The sequence below is a fragment of the Topomyia yanbarensis genome, chromosome 2 (genome assembly GCF_030247195.1).
Source record: "Topomyia yanbarensis strain Yona2022 chromosome 2, ASM3024719v1, whole genome shotgun sequence".
Lineage (NCBI taxonomy): Eukaryota > Metazoa > Arthropoda > Insecta > Diptera > Culicidae > Topomyia > Topomyia yanbarensis.
Genome location: NC_080671.1, coordinates 409,593,472 through 409,618,042, shown reverse-complemented (window position 1 = coordinate 409,618,042; position 24,571 = coordinate 409,593,472). Strand labels below are relative to the sequence as shown.

Genomic DNA, 24,571 nt, shown 5'->3' with positions numbered 1-24,571 from the left:
CAGTGAACGAGGAGCCGCTGGTGCTCTAAGACTATTTCGCTAGATTTTCAGTGCAGCGTGCACTCAGTACACTAGCACGACTGCCGGAAGGCTAACGCGAAAAATCAGAAACAAAAAAATATGAGTTAAAAGATGGGTGGGTAATGTCTCGGACATAACCGGAGTGTCGTGACTACTCGTGTGACTTGTAATTCAAATCGAATGATACTCAATGAAATATGTGGGAATGTTTCAAGTTATTCTTTATAATAATTATGGGGGTCTGAAAAGAACTTTTGTTGTTGGCGTCTGCGTTGATAGGGGATTCTAAGCTCGTTGAGACATTCATTCGTGAAATGAACAAAATTTCATATTTTCTTGCTTTGAAAAATCAATGTTAAAATCTCTCGAAACAACCATCGGAATCTTTTTCCTGGCGTACAGAAATGAATCACGCTTAGCGAAAAACTAGGGGCGGGTGATGTCCGAGACATAACCGCGATGATCATATTCTTAAAATTCTGCTTGTATCTCTTTCAAATGGCTAAATTTTACGCATTAAGTTCGATTCACCGGGCTCAGCGAAATTTTCCTGGGGTTCCCGTTCGTTAATCTATTCAGTAAAACAATTTTATTACCGAGTTCTCCGCATTGAATACAGGTCAATAATTTCATATGATTTCAACAAGCAAACATTGTACTTGTATGACAGGCGGGAGTGTTTTGAAGTGGTTTTAGTGGAGGTAACAACATAAAATCGTGTATTGGACATTTTACAATGATTCTCCTTAACCCCGCAAAACCACGGGGTTGGCAGCAGAGGGTTAAGTTGTTTGGAAGAGATGACAGTTATTATATGATAACTAAAAATATAAAATTGTTCTATAAATTTAAAAATTATTGCCGTTAACCTGAAAATTTGTCATTTCATTCATATAGGAACAATCATTGAAATTATGTCAATTTATGCTTTGCAAGATTTGAAATAACTTCGAAGTATGGTCACGACACCCCTGTTATGTCATATACATTACCAACCCATCTTTTCCATTTTGCATTCGTCCTAAGACGGTTTGTAGATAACTATGTTGATACAAGACGAGAATCTTTTGAAACAATTCAAACCTTGCCAACGATTGTTTTTACTGCGTACATACATACGATCTTTCCCCTTTCGCAGCTCACACCGAATGAGCACGCTTTGCATCAAGGCGTTCCTATTTATTGACTTTACAATGCAGATGGAAGGCCATCCTTTTGTTCGATAAATGAAAATATTTTCATTTACTCAGTTTTGGTGTAGCTTTCGCTTAGTGGCAGAGTTGCCACATTCAATGATTTTCTTGGAAGGATTTGCAAAAACCTTCGGGTTTGTAGATTAGAGAAACATTTTATTATGATTCACTGGTAAAAGTACAGAATTAACAAGCGCAAACTTAATACTAGTTAATAAAAGAAACTTTCTAATTAAATTCTTTTTCCATTTTGCATTCGTCCTGATAAGGACGGATTGTAGATAACTATGTTGATACAAGACGAGAATCTTTTGAAACCATTCAAACCTTGCCGACGATTGTTTTTACTGCGTACATACATACGATCTTTCCCCTTTCGCAGCTCACACCGAATGAGTACGCTTTGCAGCATTCGATGTTTTGATGGCAGTTACTACCGCCTTTTCAGTGACTGCGTTTCTTAGCCTTTGGCTTTTTGGCCTTCTCACCGCCGTTTTTCTTCTTTCCGGTGGTAGCCGATTTGATTGGTCGTCCGATGCAGCTTCTCACGACCACGCACGTCTGTTATGCACTGCGTCTTACACACGTCTGGCTTTGAAAAAAGCTGCGACACCCCTATTTATAGGTTTTATCATTAATGTTGATTCTCATTTAAAGTAGTTTTTGAACTATTTAAACAAATTTTATATAGCAAACAACATATCGGTAGCAAGCGTTGAACGTTTTCCTTCCGATTTATGAAACAAGATTGGCAATCCGTTTAGTAGAAGAAAAGTTATTAAGGTTCAAAATGTACGTAACGATTTCGCTAAAATGCACTACTATCGCTTTCTCGCTCGTTCTCGTGGCGTGCATGAGCCTTTCCTTTCCGTCCGGCTTCTAATGGCATAACCTAAACTAATATGCCGGCTTTCCCCCACCAACTGCTCTCGTCAAGCAACCCAATACGAATAATTATAGAAACAAACATGTAGTGGACCTATATATAAACTTTTCATTATTTTATTGTTCGGTTGCTGCACCATATTGACAGCTCTGTGCGGGATGGGCTGAAAATTTTCACTTTTCCGAGTCGTTTTCGAAAGATTTTCGAAAACACTATTTTTCCGTTGATAATGAATGTCCTACACATTCCAAAATTTAATACAACATTGGTACAAATATTTTCGACAAAATGCCGAAGAAATTGATTAAATCCATTCAGTACAACAAAAGATATAAGCGTTCAAAATCTTACATAATTTTTCTTCCGAAATTTTGAAAAGGGACCCCTATATTGAAAGGTAAGTCGTTAGTCACGACAAAATAAGAATTGAAGGAGTTCATTATAGAAAACGTCGCATAGCTCAATTACCGTGAATGGCAGAGACAACCTGTCTTCTGCATAATTTATAAAAATACTCTCCTCCACAACTTTGTAGAAGACGACCAAGCCCCTACTCTTTCGGTTCAAAAGTTAAATTTACTATAGCCCATCATGATAATTTTTTTTTTTTTTTTTGAAAAATGATGTTTCAAAAAGTTGGCGCTTTTGCATAAACAAATATTGTAGAATATATGAAAACTCTAATATGAACAGCTTTGAATTTCAAATGAATTAAATACCTCAAAATGCTGTTTTGAGCCACTGTGCGCTGCATCGTCTTATTGATTTCACCGGAATTGCAACGCGCATTCTTCCGAATATTTCTGTTGGACTCTTTCCATTTAATCTCCTGCTACGTTTATATGGCTGGCGTGATGTGCTTGTATGATTGCATAAACTTTCGGGTTTGTTCTGGTTTTCTCATTTTATGCTCTTCTTCACTAGTCGCACCGCAACGATTCAATTTTTCGCGTTAACCCAGCTATTACGGCCCCTTTTCTCTATTTTATTTATACATATTTTAATAATGCTCTGTATATATTATTTACGCGTTTAACGTGGTATTCTTGATGGTTATTTATAACTGCTCAAGTAGTGCTTGCAATTTGAAGCAGTTTGTGCTTGTCATTAAGTAGTAATTCATTAATCAGTAGTATATTGTTTTCTACTTACCAAGCTTCGCTGCAGCAATCCAATACCAGCAGCAACCTACCAGCATATATTTGATTCCATTCTGTTCTACCTTCCCGATCAAGCCGGCAGTAGTATAGATTTTGTATAGATCAATTGAATCAGACTAGGGTACTGGCTATATTTTACTTTTGCAGTCATGTGCTTCTCAGAGCAAACCAACCAAGAAGACCTACGAGCTAAAGTTATACAGTTTGTCGATTCGTTCAATGAATATGAGTAATGAGTATCAGACTGCCGCCAGGCCTGGTACCCCACGTGTAAAGCGGCAACCGGGCGTAAAGAAGGGAGGCAGTGGAATGCAACTGCCTCTTGAACAAGTGGCTACAGTAGCGTGTGGGTGACCGGTTCTCCCATACAGTGAAACCGATCGGTGGAGCTGATGGATAAATGACCTTTCAGCGTTTTCCAGTATTTTCCAGTGCTTCTTGTTGTGATAAGGTGAGGAAAATATCCTCACTATTACCCACTCGAGTATTGCGGCACTTTTCATGGCCGTCCTGCGTGAAGGCCGGAAGCTATTCCCATTTCTTCTGACTCTAGCTTTGTCCTTTCCGACACATGTGCGTGCTTGGTGGAAAAAATCTATTTTTGAACTATGTAATTGTGTTTGGTATTTTGCATTTCGTGCAGCTCGAGTTTGAATGATGGCCTGTGCAATGTTGGAATTGGCGGGTTGTGATTGCTTTCGCCATGCGCGAATTGGATTGGAAGATGTATTTTTGTTAGGATTTCCGTCTGATTGATTATGTAGAACGACCTCGTAGAGTTCAGGGACGAATGCTTGAGGCAGCAGCCTAACTTAATTCACTTAGTGATATCATTATGCTTATCTTATATGTGACCATATCCGCATACAATAATTGAGCATGATTGGTTAAATATTCTTTATTACTTTTACAATGCTGAGCATTGGTGTTTCACATTTGTATTCGAACAAATGACAGACTAACTCTTTTTCAACCATATATGATTTAGTTTGGCTAATTTCTAAAACTGGCATACTGATTGCAGGCATTTCGCCCAGGGTTTTTGGAGCCGTCAGTAGGGGTTAATGTGTCCAAATATACCAAGTATGGTCATCAATAAGATCTATAGGAACTGGCAAATTTCTTGACTTCCGTTAGCTGTCTCGTGCGCTGGAGGATTCAGTTGTTCCCAGTGTGTTAAATGGAACCTGTTAAACGAGCAACTTGGAAAAATAAGAGAATTTATATCTACCGTGCATTGGCTCTTTCGTTTCAAAATCCCAAAAATTGAATCTTAGAATTTAATTCCGCTGCAACATTTTGAAACAGGGCTTTCGATTCAAAACTTTACTGCTGTTATTGTTTTCCAGTTTTTGACTGCAATTTACTGCCGTTGTACTCAACGAAATAACAAGCTGTTTGCACAAGCTGTTCGAAGATATGTGAAGCAAATTCTTACGAACTTCATATTTGTTGTCGAAGGAAGTCGGCAGCAAAAACCGGCATAGTAGCTCGAAATAACTCCCTCTGTCTATTGATCATATATGGGTCTTTTTTAGGATCATATCTAGGTTTGTCTCGATAGCACATACAGCTGCGCTTCGTTTAGCGCAGGTTCGAAATGTACCTACTAACAAATCACAAAAGTCAATTCCAAAATATTTCTTTTTCTGCTTAATATTAAATAAATTAAGCTTAGCAATACTCTGCACTATACTGAAGATGGTGATAGTGAACGTCTTAACACTCACACATTCTCAAACGCGGTCTCAAGCGGGAACCTACAAAAATGCCCTCGCGCACGCGATTACGAATCGGTCACGTCCGGAAGTCTATCCTTGATCCTAGAAGCCCAGGTCCATGCCTTCAGCTGAACCAATTAAGAAAATACGTTCATACCTATCAGACAACATGTCTCATGACGACATAACCGGGAACCCTATCGATATAAGGGATCCCACTGACTCTCTACCAGAATTCTAGCCGCACACCGAAAATTTAATATCAGACTCACGGTTCGCGCGACTATTCAAGAACACACGCAAATATGTTACAAAGTCACGTCAGCGTATAAACGGTAGAGCCCCTCGCGATGATCCAAGCAAACTACGCCCACGAACTCGCAAACATGATTATACCCCGGTGATAAGGTGAACGTCTCAGCACTCATAAACTTACCAACGGGATCTCAAGCGTCAACCTACAAACTCCCGCGTTCGCGCCATCATGAATCGGGATCGTCCGGAAGTCTATGCTCGGTACCAATAGTCTAGGTCCATATTAATTAATAAAAATAAAATAAAATTGGAAAATTAAGAAAAAAATAACCCCATATCCACTAGACAAAACGTTCCATGGCGAAATGACCGGGAATTCTAGTGATATGGGGTAACTCATTCCCTGTGAGAATGTGATCCGTACACCGAAAACTAAATATCCTAATGACGGTCCGCGAATATATGAATGGCCGCCGGGTTTCAAAATCGAATTTATACACGCAGTCACATACACGCGAGCACACGCGACAAACACGTCAACATACAAACGCTTAAGCCCTTCGCGATCATCTACGCACACCTATGCCCGCGATCGCACAAACTTGATAACACTCCGGTAATTATGTGAACGATTTAGTACTTACGAAGTTTCAAACGCGGTCTCAAACGCGAACCCGCAAACCTGCGCTATCATGAATCGGTCACGTCTGGAAATCTTTAGCCTTCGTTCTACCAACTACATTCAGTTGGACCAATCAAAAAATAAAGCTTATATTCACTAGACCACACGTTCTACGACGCATGACTGGGAACTCTAGTGATGTGGAAGAACCCACTTTCTTCTGGAATCTGAACCGTACACGAAAAATTAAGTATCAGATTCACGGTCCGCGCGCGCTCCTTTCAGAACACACGCGAATATGCGAAAGGCACACGGTTATAAAATAAAATTTATACACGCGAAGTTACATACACGTTAGCACACGCGACATACAAACGCACACGCGATCGAACACGTTAACGTACAAATGGTCGAGCCCTTCGCGATGATACACGCTATCGCGAGTCCCTACGCCCGCACATTCTGAAAATTGTACTAGTATTGTAGTGTAGTAGGACAACTCTCGAAAAAAAGATCGGGAGAATTTCGAAGCTTCCAGAACTTTTAAGAGACTCAGCTACAATTCCTAGAGGTGATTGAAAAGTTTTCCTAACATTAGTACGACTTTCTTAAGCTCGCTGAATCATCTACATTGACGTTTGTAGGGTTTCTCTGAACTTAGAAAGCCTTCCCTGAAGATGATGAAATTTGTTAGATTTTTCCTATTAATGTAGGACTAAACTAACGTACTATCGATTTAAAATGTACATACTATCTAGTTTAAACTTTGCGTCCTGGAATGAGTGTGTATAAATGCGATAGGTTTAAATCGTGCATGCGATGTACAAACAATATTTTGCAATGTATCGTCTGTTTCGTCACGTGTCACATCAAACTGCACGGAGGACAGCTAATAAACAAACCGAACATCTTATGCACAATCCTAGATGTTCAATGTTGTTTTTGTTAGTCACCGCAACATCCAATCTATGGTAGAGCATATTTTCGTATGACAAAATTATTTTGCTGTGAGTCTATAAAAATTCGCAACACTCGGTTGTTTTAATTTTGGAGAGTCTTCCTTGCTGGACGCGGAACACGGGTACAAGCAGATTTTGTGTTTCGTTTTGTGCCCTTGCTTCGCGTTCGTACCGCACTCAGATATTTGTATCTAAACTTGTATCAGGTTCATGAGGATTGAGGTTTGATTTCTAATCAAATTCCGCTACCTTTGGTATATAAATTATGATAAGTATCCGGTGACGATTAGGCGCCTAATATTGGGAACAATAGGGATACTCGAACCCCCACAACTCTGACCACACATGCGTGCAGTGGATCAAACCAGCTGCGTTTGATTTTTAAAAAAATTGAATTACGATAGGAATCCGGCGGCGATTAATTAAATGCCTCTGATTGCTTTTTTCCCATTGTGTAATGTGTGGTTTCCTCTTTTGTTGTTTCTTTATCGACGATTCAAAAAACACGGGAATTGGCAAAGGAAATACAATAAAAAATTTTACGTGAACAAAAGAACGCGCACAATTACATAGAAACGCTTGGATCTTTCGCGATAATGTGAACCTGGACAAAAAAGGGTTAATTCACAGCATACCTACGCTCACAATCATATAAACGTCCTGGCGATTAAGTCAACGAGGTATCACGAGGAGCGTCGGGTGTAGTGGGCCAAAAAAAAAATCGACTTCTTTTTTATCCGCTTAATTTTTAGTATTAAACCTCTAGAACAGTCTCGCAATCTCGAAGGCCACGCTGAACTTCTTTTGTTTTAAGCAGCCATGCATTCCTCGGGTATATTTGCTATAACACATACAGATTTCTATCTATCGGCAGGGGTATTTTCTACAGCGTTTTTCCGTGATGCAATTTGATGCGGGACATCCTTTAATTGCGTTTTTCTCGAAACCCTTTTTTCAAATTGGCGAACAAGATGACTCAAAAACTGATCAACGAATTGGTTTGATTTTATACGAGAATGCACAATATTTGTAGCCTGTCGATGAACAGCAGAAAACTGAATATTTTTTTCCTTATTATTTTAAAGAAAAGTGAGCAAATTTTACAGTAAAATATGAGTTTTTTCGGTTTTTATGAAGCCATTTTCTGAAACTTGATCCTGTTTCTATTTTTTTTTTTGGTTCATCGACTAACTACAAGTCTAAGCTTTACAAAACTTATCGAATATCCCGTAACAGACAATTTTATTGAGTTATCGTGTTAGAAGCGGCGCTCCTCGACGTGGAAATGGTTGGACGTCTAGTCTTGGAACGCACGTATGTGTGGCTCTGCGAGACTGAGAATATTTTTTTATCGTGCACAATGAATGTATAAATAAATCTTAACATTATACAAAAGATCCATTGTTGCCTTGCCTTCAAAATCGTAAAACCAAATAATTTTCGATTTGAGCACTTACCCCATACACTCCCTTTAAACGCGATCTCATGTGCCAATACACCCGCTCTAGCACAATCATGAAGCATACTCATCCGGGAGCTTCCACTCTAAAATACTGAACATATATACACTAGACAGTCGTCGACCCCAGCGAAATGGGAGCTTTCTTTCTTCCTCCATCTTTAAATAAAACGTACCGAGTGACGGCTCGTACCAACATTCAAAAGCCCACGCGAATATACAAACGGCTACACGGTTATATAAACAAATTCAAATCCGCGAAGTTATGAACACGCTATCATACGCGACGTAAAAGCGCCCACGCGATTAAACACGTTAACATAGAAACGCCCGTTGTCCTTCGCGATAATACAAATTTAGTCACGCATGCGATCAGGTAATCGCGATTATCTGCGCACATTTACGCTCACGATCTCGCATACATAGAAACGCCTCGGTGATCGTGTTAATATGTTAGCACCTACGAATTTATAAACACCGCACAGTGGCGGATCTTCGTACAAAAGTCGGACAAAATCTAAAATGTTGCCTAATTCGGCTGAAAATGAAAAGTTGAGCTAATTTTGAGGTGCTGAGTTGATTTTTGATATCAACAGTTATACAATAATATATTCATTTTCCATACAGTGTCATCCAACCTTTCTTATGATCTCATTTTTATGATAAATTTTCCTTCGCTGATCACCTATAGCAACAATATAATAAAAACATGAAGAACGCTACTTTCAATCCATTGCATAATGTGTTACTGTAATTTTACTAATTATCTTGCACAAAACACCATGTGTCTCCATATCAGCAAAACCTATTTTAATCCACCTAGCGGTGCAATTGTGCCTTTCTCAATCATGAATCACGAGAATGTGTGCGTTGTTTATATTCATTAAAAACTTTTAAATGCATATATTACATTTTATTATCATACATCACATGACAACTATATACAGGAAAATAAATCATTATTCGAGTTCTAAAATTTTGAAAAAGAAAAAACAGCCACGGTAATATTGAACTGAAAAAAGGTGCGAAGTCGGTAAAGTCCCAAAAAGTCGATTTTTTTAAAAAAATTTTTTTCGAGATAACAAAATCTCGACGTTTCATGCATTTTAAAGATGTTTGGCATCAAAAATACGAATTCGATTTCTGAAATTTCATGGGGTCCCCCCTTTGAAAAAAAATTAGAGTTCCGACTTATATGGGAATTTCATGTGTGATTTCCGGAACCATACAAGCGATCCGTGCGAAATTTTACAGACATCTGTGGGGATAAAATAGCTATCATTTGGGACTAAGTTTGTGAAAATCGGCCCAACCATTTCCGAGAAACTGATACGAGTTTGCTAGTTATGAAAGATGGCCGCTTTTCCCGGGCACTTCCGGAACCGTCTATGGTGGTCAATGTAGTCAACGAAAGTTTGTTTGGCCGTCGGTGACCTAGAACCAGCGTTAAAAATAATCGAAGCTCTTTTTTGACGGCTGAAAATGAACCTGTTGCGACTCGCGGTGAATAGAAAAAATATTCATTCAACTATGGATAGATTATTCATTCAGTTGAATATCGTACAATATATTCATTACACTAATTAACTAGGAAAATGTTTTCAAATGCCGATAAAGCATATGAAACAACAATCATCATCGCTTACATTGTGCCAGGGCCTACTTTGAAGCGTTTGATTCGTTGCTGAACGGTCGCTTCGTGTAATAATCGGAGACGAATGAAAATATGCATGGATGAATGGGTGGTTTGTTCGTTTGACGTTTTCAGCTGCGTCACTGAATATTGAAAATGAATGCGCTTGAATATGATCAATTTTCATTCAATGAATTTGAATATTTTTAACTCTGCCTAGAACTGCAAAGTTAAGTTATTTGAGAGACATTTTAGCGAAATTTTTACCTTTTTTGCTTCCATCGGAGTATCGGTTTGAATCACAATTTGCTATGTGATCGCACGCCACAACCCGTAACTCCGGAACCGGAAGTCGGTTGGGGATAAAATTTAATAGCCATTTACGAAGACGCAACATCTTTCATTTGAGACTAAGTTTGGTTGATTCGGTCTAGCCATCTCCGAGAAACCGATGTGACTGTTAGTCTGAATTTGGATACTTCCGCCGGGGCTTCCGGAACCGATGATGGTGGCCAATGTGACCAAAGAGACTTTGAATGGCTGTTAATGACCTAGTACTACAAATCGAAGCAGTTGTGGTCACATTTTGGAAAAATTTTCACCATTATACATTCATTGCAGAATTTCTTAAAATCGACATTTTCTGCGTGATCGTACTCATCACCCTGTAATTCCGGAACCGGAAGTCGGATCCATTAGAAATTCAATAGCAGCCTATGGGAACGTTGCACCTTTCATTTGGGACTAAGTTTGTCAAAATCGGTTCATCCATCTCTGAGAAAAGTGAGTGAGATTGTGTTCGCGTACACACACAGACGCACATACACACACATACATACACACACACATACATACACACACAGACATTTGCCGAACTCGACGAACTGAATCGAATGGTATATGTCACTCGGCCCTCCGGGCCTCCGTTAAAAAGTCGGTTTTCAGAGCAATTGCAATACCTTTCTATTGAGAAAGGCAATATAAATTTAAAATTTCCCTCAATCCGTTTGCGCACTAATACGCAGAACGAAAAGTAAAGGTAATTCCTCATAGAATGTATAATATTTGACCGCTCCAACCTGTTGCGCCTGATTGTACAGAATACATTAGTGAAGAAAGTATTTTTGAGCTGTCCACCTCAGACATAATTAAACGAAAAAGTCACGGTTCCAAGCAAACTTAGCGAATATATTTTAATCGCAAACCAAGTGTCCCAGCAAATGGAACAAGTTATCCTAATGAACTTGAGCTTGTGCGACCACCACTGGCTGCCTAACTCCGTTATCGATCGGGACTAGCTGAAGTTGCACAGGTAATCAGTAGATAATTATGCTTGGGAGTAGCGAAGCATCTCTTTCAATGTGCAACTGCTGGTAACCCTAAAGTGTTTTTGATCAATGCCGGCGCCGACCAGGCCCGAACGTGCTTTTGCTAGAGGCCGTATATACTACTGCGAACTCCACACGTATCACGGGAGGAGGATATTTTTGTTAGTAAGAGTATAGAAGTTGGATCTGCTTCTTCTTTACCGACGTCAGAGAGGTGATTCCACTTACCTGGACTAGAGATATCGATCCACCAATTTCATGGACCGGGGACCAACGGCTTTTACTTCCCTTCCGAAGGAAGACGCGACCACAGATTTTTTCACCTCAGAAAAATCTCAACGACCTCGGGCTGGAATTGAACCCAGGCCAACTGAAATGAGTGGCGGTCACGCTTACTACTCAACCATCGGCGCCGTCTGAAACAAGTTGCTTTAATATCGGACCAAAATCATAAGAGATACATGCATTTTTAGTGACAATAGAAATTGTGGATTTGGAAATGAAAATTATCAAAAAGCTCGTACATGGCTAGGTACGTTTAAACTGCTGTTAAAAATCGTATTCTTAACCACTGATCAATCGTGTTCTGAACCAATAACTATCATTGAGTATGTATCATTCAATACATGAGAATAATTTGAGTTCTGAAATGCACTATTTTACATATACACTAGCGCCACGAAATGATACAGTTTAAAATCAAAATGATTGTCATGCACGTGATCATTGACCTTTGTAGACCTTTATAGATAGTCGAAATTGAACTAGTTGAAAAGGGACATCTTAATATCTATAGTAGTGCTACGGAATGACAGAGTTTCGAACTAAACACACCACCATCATCACTGTATTTGCCTTCCGAAAAACTTCGCTTAAGGCGCGAACATTCAAGGTGGTCAGGTTGTCAATGTCATGTTAAAAATTCATGATTTCGATGTGTACAGTAGCTACCCCCGGGGTAGAATTCCAGCTTGTTATCCACACGAACTTGGTTTTATAATTAACTTCGTTGTATATGCCGATTGTCTAGGCTGTCAGGATTAACTAATAATCTAAAATTCGTTATATTTTTTGTATGTACGTAGTTTTACGTAATTATTATGTTCGGAATCAAACAGATAATATTCACACGGTTTTGCTCTTCAACACAACTTCACTGAGGGTGAGAATCTTGTAGGAAATCAAGATCACCAGATAAAACATGGCACATTATTATTTCACATATACACTAGGGCCATGTGTTGACAGAGTTAAAATGATTGTCATGCACATGGGCATGGACTTCTCAATGATTGTGATGAAGACACAGATATTCTAGGACGTTAGGAAAACGAGATAAAATAAGTTGAAGTGCACAAATCCACATGTACGCTAGCGCCATGTAGCGACAGAATTCCAAACTAAAATTTTCAACCTACCAAGCCGCTTTGGCCTAAAGAGCAACTTTGCTGGAGAAAGCAAATATGAAAATAATCAGGATTTCAAAATACAGCATATTGCATTTACTCATTCCTAGGTGATGCTAAACTTCTCGGGGGATTTTGTAGTATTCAATATGGGTGTACTGATACTTATTGAAGCAATTCCAATTTTTGACTGGTAGTGTACATGGTTATACAGCCGAATTTATACACGCGAATTTAGATGCACACGCGCCATTCAAACGCCCATGTTAAAATACGATCACTCAAGCCCTTTGCGATCATCCTCGACACACCTTTTTGCGATCTCGCAAACATGAAAACGCCCCGGTGATAAAGTAAACGTGTTAGCACTTATGAGCTTAGAAACATTCTAGCACTTATTAACTTAGAACGCGAAACCGTTCACTGAAAATTAAATATCAGATTCATGGCCAGTGTGATCATTCATGAACACACACGAACAAGCGAATGGCAACACGGTTAAAAATCGATTTTATACACGCGAAGTTACATATGCGCTAGCACTCGCGACATTCAATCGCCCACGCGATCAAGCACGTTAGCATACAAATGTTCGAGCCCTTCACGATGATACGCAAAAACGAACACGCAATCACTATCATTTACGCACAAATACGCCGAAGATTTCGCAAACACAAAAACGCTCTGACGATTTAGTGAACGCTATAGCACTTAGCTGTATAGCTTCAGTTAAACCACTCTAAAAAATATAATAGGGGTCAAGGTGGTTGAATAGAAGGTGTGGCGCTATAATTTTAATTTAATGAAATCATTTATTTTATCAATCCATGAAATTCAAAACTTTTTTCCAACGATAGAAATTGATACTTAGAGACAACTTATAACATTATTAAGCATAGTTTTGGAATAATTAAATTGATAGTATAGTACACTGGGCTTGGGTGATGAGCCTGATGGGCGCGTACTCTTGCTTGGTCGATAAGAGTGGGAGATCCGAGCTGGTTCATTGATCTCTGAATCTCATGACTACCCAAGTAACCATAAGCATTAAGCCATTGCACTATATTGGCTATACATTTGCACTAATGTTGCATTGAAACTCCATTACAGCATTAACAACGCAATAAAGCTCTATATTAGCATCAATAATGCATAACTGCACAGCCGACATATAGCATTATAGCTTGCTCTATATGCGTATATAAAGCTGATATAACGCGTACATGCTTCAAGGATCTTTAAAGTATGTAAGCTTTACAAGTGCATTTAATGCCATTATAGAGCAAATAAAAAGCTGATATAATGCTATTGTAATGCTGTGGGTTTGTTTGTTATGCAACTCTTCTTGAAGATTATATTCGGCATATTTCATTTCAATCGAACATATGCAATATAGTCCAGGAAGCAAACGCAGCGCACTTACCGTGAAGGACGAGGCAAGGTACCTCAGTTCGAGACTTACTAAAGGTAATTTTCGTAAACATTCATATCATGTGAGAACGAAAACCCATTAAGGATATTCATTACAATGCATTAGAGCAGAGTCAATTACGGTTTTAAACAGAATATTTCATTTTAAATTTTTTCCTTTTTGCTCATCATACCGAAAGGAAACATAAGAAATGGTTTTAAAACCATGGCGGACAATGACAACCAACTGAAGCTTTTTAATAGCATTAGTAGTGCCAATATAAAGCTTTCAAATTTGACATTTGTGCGTTTTTGCTATATAATAGCATTAGTACTGCAGAAACAAGCTGTCAATCTCTGCACAGTAATAGCACTATATTTCGCCTTTTCTGGCACAATATCAGCATTATATAAGTGTTTAGGGCTTCACGGCTTTTTAGGACAGCTTTATATGTGGATCTAAAGCAGATATTAGGCTACGTTATAATGCTTATTGGTTACTTGGGTAATAATCATTCGATCGAGTGTTTTGGCGGACGGCTGATATGGATATTTCTACTTCCAAATGGGGGAACATACTGGTTCGGTTGTTCGAGGACTCATTTGATCTTGAGCATAGTGATCGAGTCATTCGATTCGGATCAATGGAACATCTATAAGAGATGATCAGACTGAAGATGGGTGTTTTTATCTCTTAAATCGCTCTGTCGCTTTGGCTCGTGAAGATGGCGAGTAACACTCTTCTATAACGAATCGGATTCGCTGTTTTCAGAAACAGAGATGAGAATTTCTTATGGATGGGATTTTCTCTTAAACATACTGTTCAGCCACTAGTTAATGCTCAACTATATCAACTTAATAAACTGAAGCACGTAGTTTTTGAAGAAATCCAATCCACGTGAACCACATCATCAAACACCTAAAAGTAGTTTAGATGCATGTAATATCTATTTCTTTAACGCTCTCGCAGGTTGATGGGATAGACGGTATTGTAAATATCATCAAGCCCCAATTAATTCAATAGAGTTATCTAAATATAAGGACCTTCGCTCTTTTTAGTTTCTATTTTACGAATTTCGCACCAACTCGAACAAATGTTGGCAGCACCCTCTCAGATTTTAATGAAACTTTCTGTACATTAGAGCTTTGTCGCAAAAAGCCACTTTGCATATTTTGTTTTTCCAAAAATGATCTAGACTGTCTTTTGAAAAGGGCCAAATTTTTTTGTCAATTTTTTTCAAATGGCTATAGTCTAAAAATGACAAATCCTACAAAAAATGTTGTAGGAGTGATTTTCACAAAATTAGTCAAATTTTTGAATAAAAATATTGAAAAAGTTCTTCCTTGACTCCTACACTGAAAAAAATCGATTTTAAAAATTTAAAGTCGATTTACACAAAAATCCCATTTTCGATTTTGATGAAATTTTGTTGCAAGATAGGTAATCATGTTCCCTACCTACCGTCAAAAATTCAAGCTGGGCACTTTTAAGGTAAAAAAGTTATTTAAAAAAAACTTTCTTGTCCAAATTTTTTTTTCAGTGAATTTTTATCGAAAACTAGACCAATAAAAGTCATAATCATCTCAGAATCCATTTTCCCAGCTGCTAGTTGCCTGATTCATGCAAAAAGTATCAGTAACGAATTTTTTATTTTATTCAATGAAGACTGGAAGATTGGAAGACTAAAAGACTGGAAGACTTGAAGACTGCAGTTCATTTGTTCTCCAAAACAATATCTGGAACTCAAAAATTGCACAGATTTGTGCCTTTTCCTGGGGGCAAAGTAGAGACGAAAAGGTATTCTAATTCAGAAGATGAACCAAAAATATTTTCCTTGTATAGAATTAATACGAAATAGCATGCATGAAGATAGTTTTAAGGCAAATGAAATATATAAAAATAAAAAAATAATTATGCAAAATTCGCTACATAATACTATGGTGGTTATTTCTTCTTCAGCACTAAACAAGAAAATAAAAAAGTAATAATGAAATATTTGTTTAACGACATAAACTCTTTTCAATGGGATTCTTGATTAAGGGGTTACATACCTTTTAGTGATAAAAATTTAATTTGAATTTACGTAAAAGGATTAAAGCAATGATTTCATTATATCAAACTTATAATATTTTGGTAGAACATTTTTCAGTAAAATAAACAAGCATAAGTTTATAAAAATAAATTGATAATTAGCGGAGTTATGGCTTTCTCCCCGAGCCCCTTTTTTATTTAAGAGGTTTGCGGTGATCACGATTGGAGACCAAAAGATCATCTAAAATCTCAAAACTTTTTCCATTAGTTTATGAGTATTCCTCGTACCTTAACGATTAGTTGAATAAATAATCATTTTTTCCTGCATTCGAGAACGTTTTTAGTAAAAAATCGCTGTTTTATGCTCTAAAAATTTAGTACCCAAATTTCTTATCCAAGAAACAAAAAATTATGAATAAAAAGAAATCGTTAAAGTACGAGAAAAATAATACGATCAATTGATAAAAAAATTAAGAAAATCAATTGAGTAGTTTTTCGGTAATCGTGATCACGGAAAAACCATTTTTAGTAAAACGACACTTCGAGAAAATCGAGTTTAAAATTTCAAATTACTACTGCTTTTGGTAGACGAAGCGCGCTTGGAAGCGCTGTAACTTTCGATCTATTTCTCGGATCTTTATAAAAATTTTGGAAAACATTGTACTTTCAGATAAAGTAATAAAAAAATTCGATTGAAAAAGTAGTTAACCCCTCAATAAAAATATGCCTAGTTGCTAAAGAAGACAATATATTCTCACAAACTGAGTTTTATTGGATTCTGAGATGGTTATGACTTTCATTGGTTTAGTTTTCGATAAAATAACACTGTAAAAAAATTCAGTTTGGACAAGGAACAGTTTTTTTTTCAAATAACTTTGTTTCGTTAAAAGTGCCTAACTTGAATTTTTGACGGTAGGTAGGGCACATAATTATCTATCTTGGAACAAAATTTCATCCAAATCAAAAATGGTTTTTTTGTAAATCGACTTTAAATTTTTTAAATCGATTTTTTTCAGTGCAGGAGTCAATAAAGAATTTTTTCAATATTCTTATTCGAAAATTTGTCTAATTTTGTGAAAACCACTCCTACAACATTTTTTATAGGATTTGTCATTTTTAGAAAAATTGGAAAAAAAAGTTTGGCCCTTTTCGAAAGACAGTCTAGATCATTTTTAGAAAAACAAAATATGCAAAGTGGCTTTTTGTGACAAAGTCTTCATGTACAGAGTTTCATTAAAATCTGAGATGGTGCTGCCAACTCTGAATACGATTTGGCGCGAAATTCGTCATTTGCACTAAGTTCTACTACTAGAGGTTAATTAGTTCTCGTGTTAATAATCCACCAATCATTATGACTACTCAGGATTTTATTTATATAAGAAGTCCGTTTCAAGATGTTGATTACAATACGCCTCGATAGTGGTGTATCGAGGAGGCCGGGAGGGCTGATAAGAGCCTTTTTTCTATTCCATACCTTTCCTCTATTTACCCGCTCATAACCAACAATCAACCAATAACAAATAGATAATTGAGAAAGGATGTGCTATGTGTAGGGGTTGGCTATTCAAGTATTGGTAGAGTTTGAAGTACTAATGTATGCCTTTCATGTGATGATCATAACTTCAGCTGTATCTTGTACCTATCTAATCTATTACGCCTCTTATATATTGTCTTTTCGTGTCCTATACTGCCATTCTACTTCCTCCTTCAGCTGGGCTAATAAAGATGGTGATAGTGAACGTCTTAACACTCATACATTCTCAAACGCAGTCTCAAGCGGCAACGTACAAAAATGCCCTCGCGCGCGCGATTGCGAACGTCCAGAAGTCTTTCCTTGATCCAAGAAGCCTGGGTCTATGCCTTCAGCTGGACCAATTAAGAAAATACGCTCATATCTATACCTCATACCTATTACGCACACCGAAAATTTAATATCAGACTCACGGTTCGCGTGACCATTCAAGAACACTCGCAAATATGTTACAAAATCACGTCAGCGTACAAACGTTAGAGCCCCTCGCGATTATCCAAGCAACCTACGCCCACGAACTCGCAAACATGATTATACCCGGGTGATAAGGTGAACGTCTCAGCACTCATAAACTTACCAACACGATCTCAAGCGTCTACGCACACCTATGTCCGCGATCGCGAAAACTTGATAACACTCCGGTAATTATGTGAACGTTTTAGTACTTACGAAGTTACAAACGCAGTCTCAAACGCAAACGCGCGCCATCATGAATCGGTCACGTCCGGAAATCTTTAGCCTTTTCCTTCTATCAACTTAGATCCATACATTCAGTTGGACCAAACAAATATAAAGCTCATATTCACTAGACCACACGTTCTACTGCGACATGACTGGAAACTCTAGTGATATGGAAGAACCCACTTTCTTCTGGAATCTGAACCGTGCACGAAAAATTAAGTATCTGATTCACGGCCGCGCGCGATCATTCGAGAACACACGCGAATATGCGAAAGGCACACGGTTTTAAAATAGAATTTATACACGCGAAGTTACATACACGTTAGCACACGCGATCGATCACGTTAACGTACAAATGTTCGAGCCCTTCGCGATGATACACACGATCGCGAGTGAGTCCCTACGCCCGCACATACCTGAACCGTACAATGAATATCACATTCAGAATCACGGCCCGCTACAATTGGTCTAAAGCAGTGTTTTAGTGGGCGAGATTGCCTGTCTTGTCTGCAAATTCTGTAGTATGTGATTCTGACGGGGAGCCCTTCCGAGAACCTAGCTCTACAGCTCCAGTAGGACAACTCTCGAAAAAAAATAAGATTGATAGCATAGTGGCTCGAACAATCCGATGCCAGAAAATTCACAAATAGTATCGCTGTACTGGAACATACTTTCGGAAGTTCAGATTCCCGGACACCAGATTAATTCTTCTGGTTCATTTTGCAGTGCCTAAAAAAAGGATAATTTCCTGAACTCAAAAGAAAAAAAACTAAATCTCTTTCGACATGTTAAAGGTGTTTTTGTAAGCACATAACGGTTAATGGTGTGACTTGCAGACTGAACAGAGTTCACAAAAATTGAAATTTGTTCATGATTTAGTATCTTTTACTCATTTATTTTAATTGTGCCTACGACGCATGTCTGCCGAAGGAGAACTTAGTATCATTCGGTTGGCGACCTTTCTGGTTGTGGATATCACTTCACCCCGATATGTTTTTCCCCGAGTTCGTTTTTGTTCCCCCAACACACCGCGGTGTACGGTGCTGATATGCTCGAGAGTATCAAGCTCATGAATCACATGCTGTTGGGTATATTTACATATGCATACTGGCGCAATCGGCGCGATTACTAAATATGGTCAATGTGCTTCGAATGGAAGTATGTGAAGCAGAGTGTACAATGAAACTGTAACGATTATCCTCTGGTGTATTCTTTTCCATACATGATTGATGGTTTGACACATGGGTAATAATTATAAACCGAACCGGAGTTGTGGCTCAATTCCCGACCCAAATTTTGTCAGCATTGTGTTGGAAACTTCCGACATAGGGCAGATAATAGAGACAGTGAGTGACAATCTACGGAGCTGTTGGTTGGGCAATCTAATAACTAACCAAACTGATACAAAGTTTGGCTGCCACGGGCGAGAAAATATTTCAGGCTCAGCTTTTTCCACTATCTTGCAGTTTCCATTGTTCTAGCACAAGTAGTTTGCAATTGAAACCAGTCAACAACAACAACAACACTAACAAGCGCCACTTTTGCAAACAACTCTGCGTCACTAATATGCCGTATCATTTCAGGGTTAGTCATAAGTGAGAATACACAGAGCACACTTTAGAGGTATCAATGTGTCTTTCTCTCTTTCTATGTTTCAGTTGCCATTGCCAAGCTGATTGGTGTGATTCATTCGCACGGTGGTACCTTGTATGCTATACGCGACCGTTGGTTTACTGCGATTCCGTACAGCGACCAGAAAGAGAAGAAACCATATCACGGGGTAGGGGAGTTGGGAGTTAGGTGGACATTCTTTTTGAAAACTCGTTCCCGTTAGAATCGCTAAGCAGCTGATTGGTATTCTACTATCGGAAAATTGTTGTGGTCAACAGTACTGATATGACGCAAATTAAAACGAACCCCCGACTCCCTCATTCAGACAAAGATAGTTGTTGATCTTTTGCCGTTTATGGCGTAAGCAAAAGAACCAACCGTAGTCAGCCAGTCAGTCAGTCAGTGGCGATGAATGGTTAGTAGGTACATAGTTTCGTCATCTCGTTTGATTAGTAAGAACGTTAGAACTAGTCGAGGACGGTGCGGATTCTAATTGGTTACGTCGTTCCTATAGGGAGCTCTCAGTGCCCTCGCGAAGTACGCATGAGTACGAGTTTGGATCGTTATCTGAGCGGGTTAAGGTTAACAGGTGTTGTGCATTTGGCGCGTAATTTGTTGATAAGGATAGCGTTATACAAACGCAGACTCTAATAAGGAAGTTCATTGCTACCACAGTTAGTGAGATCTACTGCAAACGGTGTGCAGCATTACGCTACGTGATCAATTTTTGTATTATCACCGACTGATGGGAGTGTGTACAGCCGACCGATGCTAATTTGCGGGTTTGTAGCCTTGTGTTAATTGAACGGTTTTGTTTTGCTTGTGAAAGCTACCGCCGATGACAGCGACGCAGTCCAATGCAGATGAAGAGTGAAATCAACTTGAAGGTGCATTTCTGTTGAATTTCTAGCACATTGTGTGTAACACGCACCCTATTCCCACTATCTACCAACATTCACCACGCGCTGCGTTACTCGGGCATTTTTTCAAGGATTCAAAATTATTTCTTTAAAATCATAATAATAACTAACAATAACCTTCAATCTGGAACACAAAATTGGCACAAAAACCTTTCGAATCATTTCCTCTGTTTTTGTTTACTATATTGTTACAGCTTGACCGTACGGATCGTGGCCGTAAGTTTGTGGCATGACGTGGATTTCATCATTTATGTTTTAAACCAAGTCATGCCCACGATCTTGCTGATCCATTCAACGCATCGTTCTTTCCGAACGTTCTCAACCAAAGCAACTAAAATTTTCCCCTTTTTTATTCGCTATCATTTTAGGCCGATATTATGAAATTTCATAACTACAGCAGCCCACCAGAGAAAGGGAAGATACGAACTATCAGCGCATCATCAAACCAAGGCTCACCACAGCAGCAGCAGTTAGATTCAGCAGCGCAGCAGACGCAACAGCATCAGCAGTCAGCAGTACAACAACAGCCACAACAGAAACTTCAACAGGTGTCACCGGCTCAGCACCATCAACAACAGCGCCAGCAAAAGCAAGTAGTCAGTCTGAAAACCAAAATTACTGCCCAGCAGCTGCTACAGCTGCAGCAGCAGCAGCGGCAACCGCTGGCAAAACGGGCCCGATTCGAGTCCGTTCCCACCGAACAGGAACAGGACGACGAGGAGGACCAGGAGATTGACACATCGGCCACCGAGTCCGAAACGGAAATGGACCAAACGGCGGGGGACGAGAAAATGGTGATCGTATCCCATCCTAGCCAACGGTTAGACGCCAGTGCACTGAAGGTCAAAGGAGCGACGACGGTACTGGTAGCGGAGGAATCCGACTCGGAAGACAGGCAGGATCGGAAAAGTTTCAAACGCAAAATGGTCAGCAAGCCGAACAACACAAACACATCCACGAAGGTAAAGCTTCAGATGGTGCACGAGTTTCCCACACTGTTTCTGGGACTGAGGCGCAACCGAATTTTCCTGGTGAATTCGTTAGCGCAGAGCTTTGAGCTCAACCAGCGTGATATCATTCTGACGCTGCGGAAAATCAAACTGAATGAGCACAACGCCCGACTGGCTAGTGTTTTCGGACTGACCGACGGAGAGGTGGAAATCTTGTTCCGTACAAGTGTGCCTAAAATAGCGGATTGTTTGCGAAATTTTATCGTCTGGCCGGACGATATCACAATGAAGCTGAACGTTCCCATCAACCTGCGGCAGCATTTTAACAAAATTCATCTTATCCTGAACTATCTGGTGATCAAAGTACGACAGAATGCCGTCAAATATCTTTCTCAAGCGCAGATGGAGTCTTCGTACTGCGAGCTGGACCAATGCCACAAATTGAAATACCTAATCGCGTCCACGCTGGACGGTTGCGTGTGCTTTGTCTCGCGAGGCTTCGGCATCCAGACGGACGACGAGGCAGTATTGGCACAGTCCGGTTTTCTGACCAAGTTCAAAACCAACACGAATCTGATAGCCGGTAAAAATTTCCACAATTTCGAAGATCGCCTCACCAATGGAAATGATCACGATCACGAAAACAACAACGGGGGCGGTACGGCGGCAGGAGCAGGACGAGTCGGTTCGCATGGTAGATCCGATGGATCCGGTGCTGGTACCGGAGACGACTCCGACCTGGAACGGACGCTGACGACGAGTAACGAGGACGATAACTTCGAAGAAATAGTGTCGGAGAAAATCAGCAAAAGTAGAACGTTCAAGCTGAAAAATTACATCGAGAGCGTGCTGGAGAGCTTTCAGGGTCACATGATTCTGTCGCCGACGGCGTGTGTGGACGGTGAGACACTGGAGCTGCTGGACGACGTCGTGGTGATTGTCGGGGCGCTCATAAACCTGCAGAAGCAGGAGGTGGAGTAGAGGTGTAAGTTTACAAAATGAAACCCCTTTGTTAGTAGGATTCATATCGATAAGAAGTTAGGTCGATAATAGCACCCGCTGTAGAGCTCAGTTTCTTTTCTTTCTGCTTGGAATTTCTATTACTATTTTTTAATTTGTTGACGATTTTCGTTTTTTTTTTTTGAAACTGGCCAGGAGACTGGATCCCCCGATGCAGGGGGAGATGAAGAATGCAACAGTCACCGGCACTGTGTAGACACACAAGAAGATGCGTTAGCTCGTATTGTAGATAATTTATTATTGGTATAACACCTATACTAAACTATTAATATAACTAAAAAATAAAGTTTATCGATGAAATATAATGCAATCAATTTTAGACAGAAAACAGAAGAAAAAAATTACATTGTAGACAATTTGATTTAGACTGTCGAATAGGACTAAGGCGGGCGTGAGCCGCAAATGATAACCTGATAAACGGTCGCAGTCGAAAAATTACACTAAGTGGCTAATGGTTCAACGTTGCAGAGAGAAGGTTTGGGGTCACATTATGCAACCAAATAGAAACAACTTTTTCGTACAAGCTTATTTACAAAAAAAAGCTTTTGTTTCGAGATGCGGATTGTCATCCCTGGTCAATGACACTGATCGAGCAAGAGTTTAAAGGGGGTTTTGAGATAAACGATACGAGTAAATAGTAATTTTAGGCAAGTTGTTACACCATTTTTTTCAAATACTGTGGTGACAGTCGATGAGTTTATGCGCTTTGATCTTGAGTATTTTAATTTCTGCTTGGTCTCGGTAGACTCTAGAAATTCTACAGCATGTCATGTTCGCATAAGCAGCATATGTAGGTAGAAGATTTACGTTATATAATTTTTATACGCTCAGTTTCTGCAACAGCAGAAGATTCATTTTTCTTACTATAAGTCGCATTGGCTGTATTTTTTTTTGAGTCTCCTAAACCGGAGTTTCAGAGTAGCAAAACTAAACGGATACGATGACTTGTTAGTGAGGATACGTGGCGATATGTTTTTGAAGCTCTGCGAGTGATCCGCAATAGAAGTAGAGTAGAAGTAGAGAGCAAAGGTCAAAGTAATGTGCTACAGTCGGCCCTTATTTTATAACCTGCGGATATCCATCATATTGGCGTGTCCGTGTCTTTAATATTCAATGAGGCTACTGAAAACGTCTAACGAAGCAACCAGGAATCGAACGTGTAAAAACGCATCCAAGTAGAACCTACATACTTTAACCGAAGATAACTGTTGTTTTAGATAATCCCCCTGAACTCGAATATCCGACAGCGTTCTGGAAGTTTTTCAATCAAAGGATTATATCCTAGAGAGGATGACCATGGGGAAACATAATGATGTCATTCCAACCGTGCGTGATAAAAACGAGATAAACAAGCGGAATGGCTATCGCCAATGAGATTGAGCAAGGTAGGTAAAAAGAAATTGTGAGGAGCGTAGAGAACAGTTCACTGATAAGGAACTGAAAGCACGAACGTGAATAGAACTGAGTTCATGATCAGAACAGCAAGAACAAGAATGGACTTATCGTAAATGAGTGTGAGAACAGAGACCACACAGGGATGCTCGTGCAGCAAACGTTCTCGATCACCAAGTCGTATATTGACAAGGGGATTTGAAGATTGGCGGGCCTTTTATCTATCCCACACACAATACCGGAGCGACTGATGATCGCTGGCCGTAATAACTCGACTGTTGTGGGGGATCGAGGTCCTAGTATGTGCTCAACATCGACGCAACACGCCCAAGGTGAGGCTCTATTTGCCTTGCTGGGATCCAAAATGATCAGATAAATGCT

At 39.3% G+C, this 24,571-nt stretch overlaps 1 protein-coding gene across 11 annotated transcripts in view; it reads left to right on the top strand.

The window, feature by feature from the left end:
• Nucleotides 1-23,326, top strand: part of LOC131685052 (uncharacterized) — a 40,569-nt gene extending 17,243 nt beyond the window's left edge. For 5 of the 11 annotated variants that reach the window (XM_058968446.1, XM_058968443.1, XM_058968447.1 and 2 more), the window contains exons 2-3: nucleotides 19,956-20,795; nucleotides 21,197-23,326. In XM_058968446.1, coding sequence (XP_058824429.1) covers nucleotides 20,766-20,795; nucleotides 21,197-22,759 — 1,593 coding nt within the window. In that variant the 5' untranslated portion in view covers nucleotides 19,956-20,765 and the 3' untranslated portion in view covers nucleotides 22,760-23,326. The remainder of the gene's footprint in view (nucleotides 1-19,955; nucleotides 20,796-21,196) is intronic. The other 6 variants (XM_058968451.1, XM_058968449.1, XM_058968452.1 and 3 more) reach the window with 2 other exon arrangements.
• The last annotated feature ends 1,245 nt before the right edge of the window (nucleotides 23,327-24,571 follow it).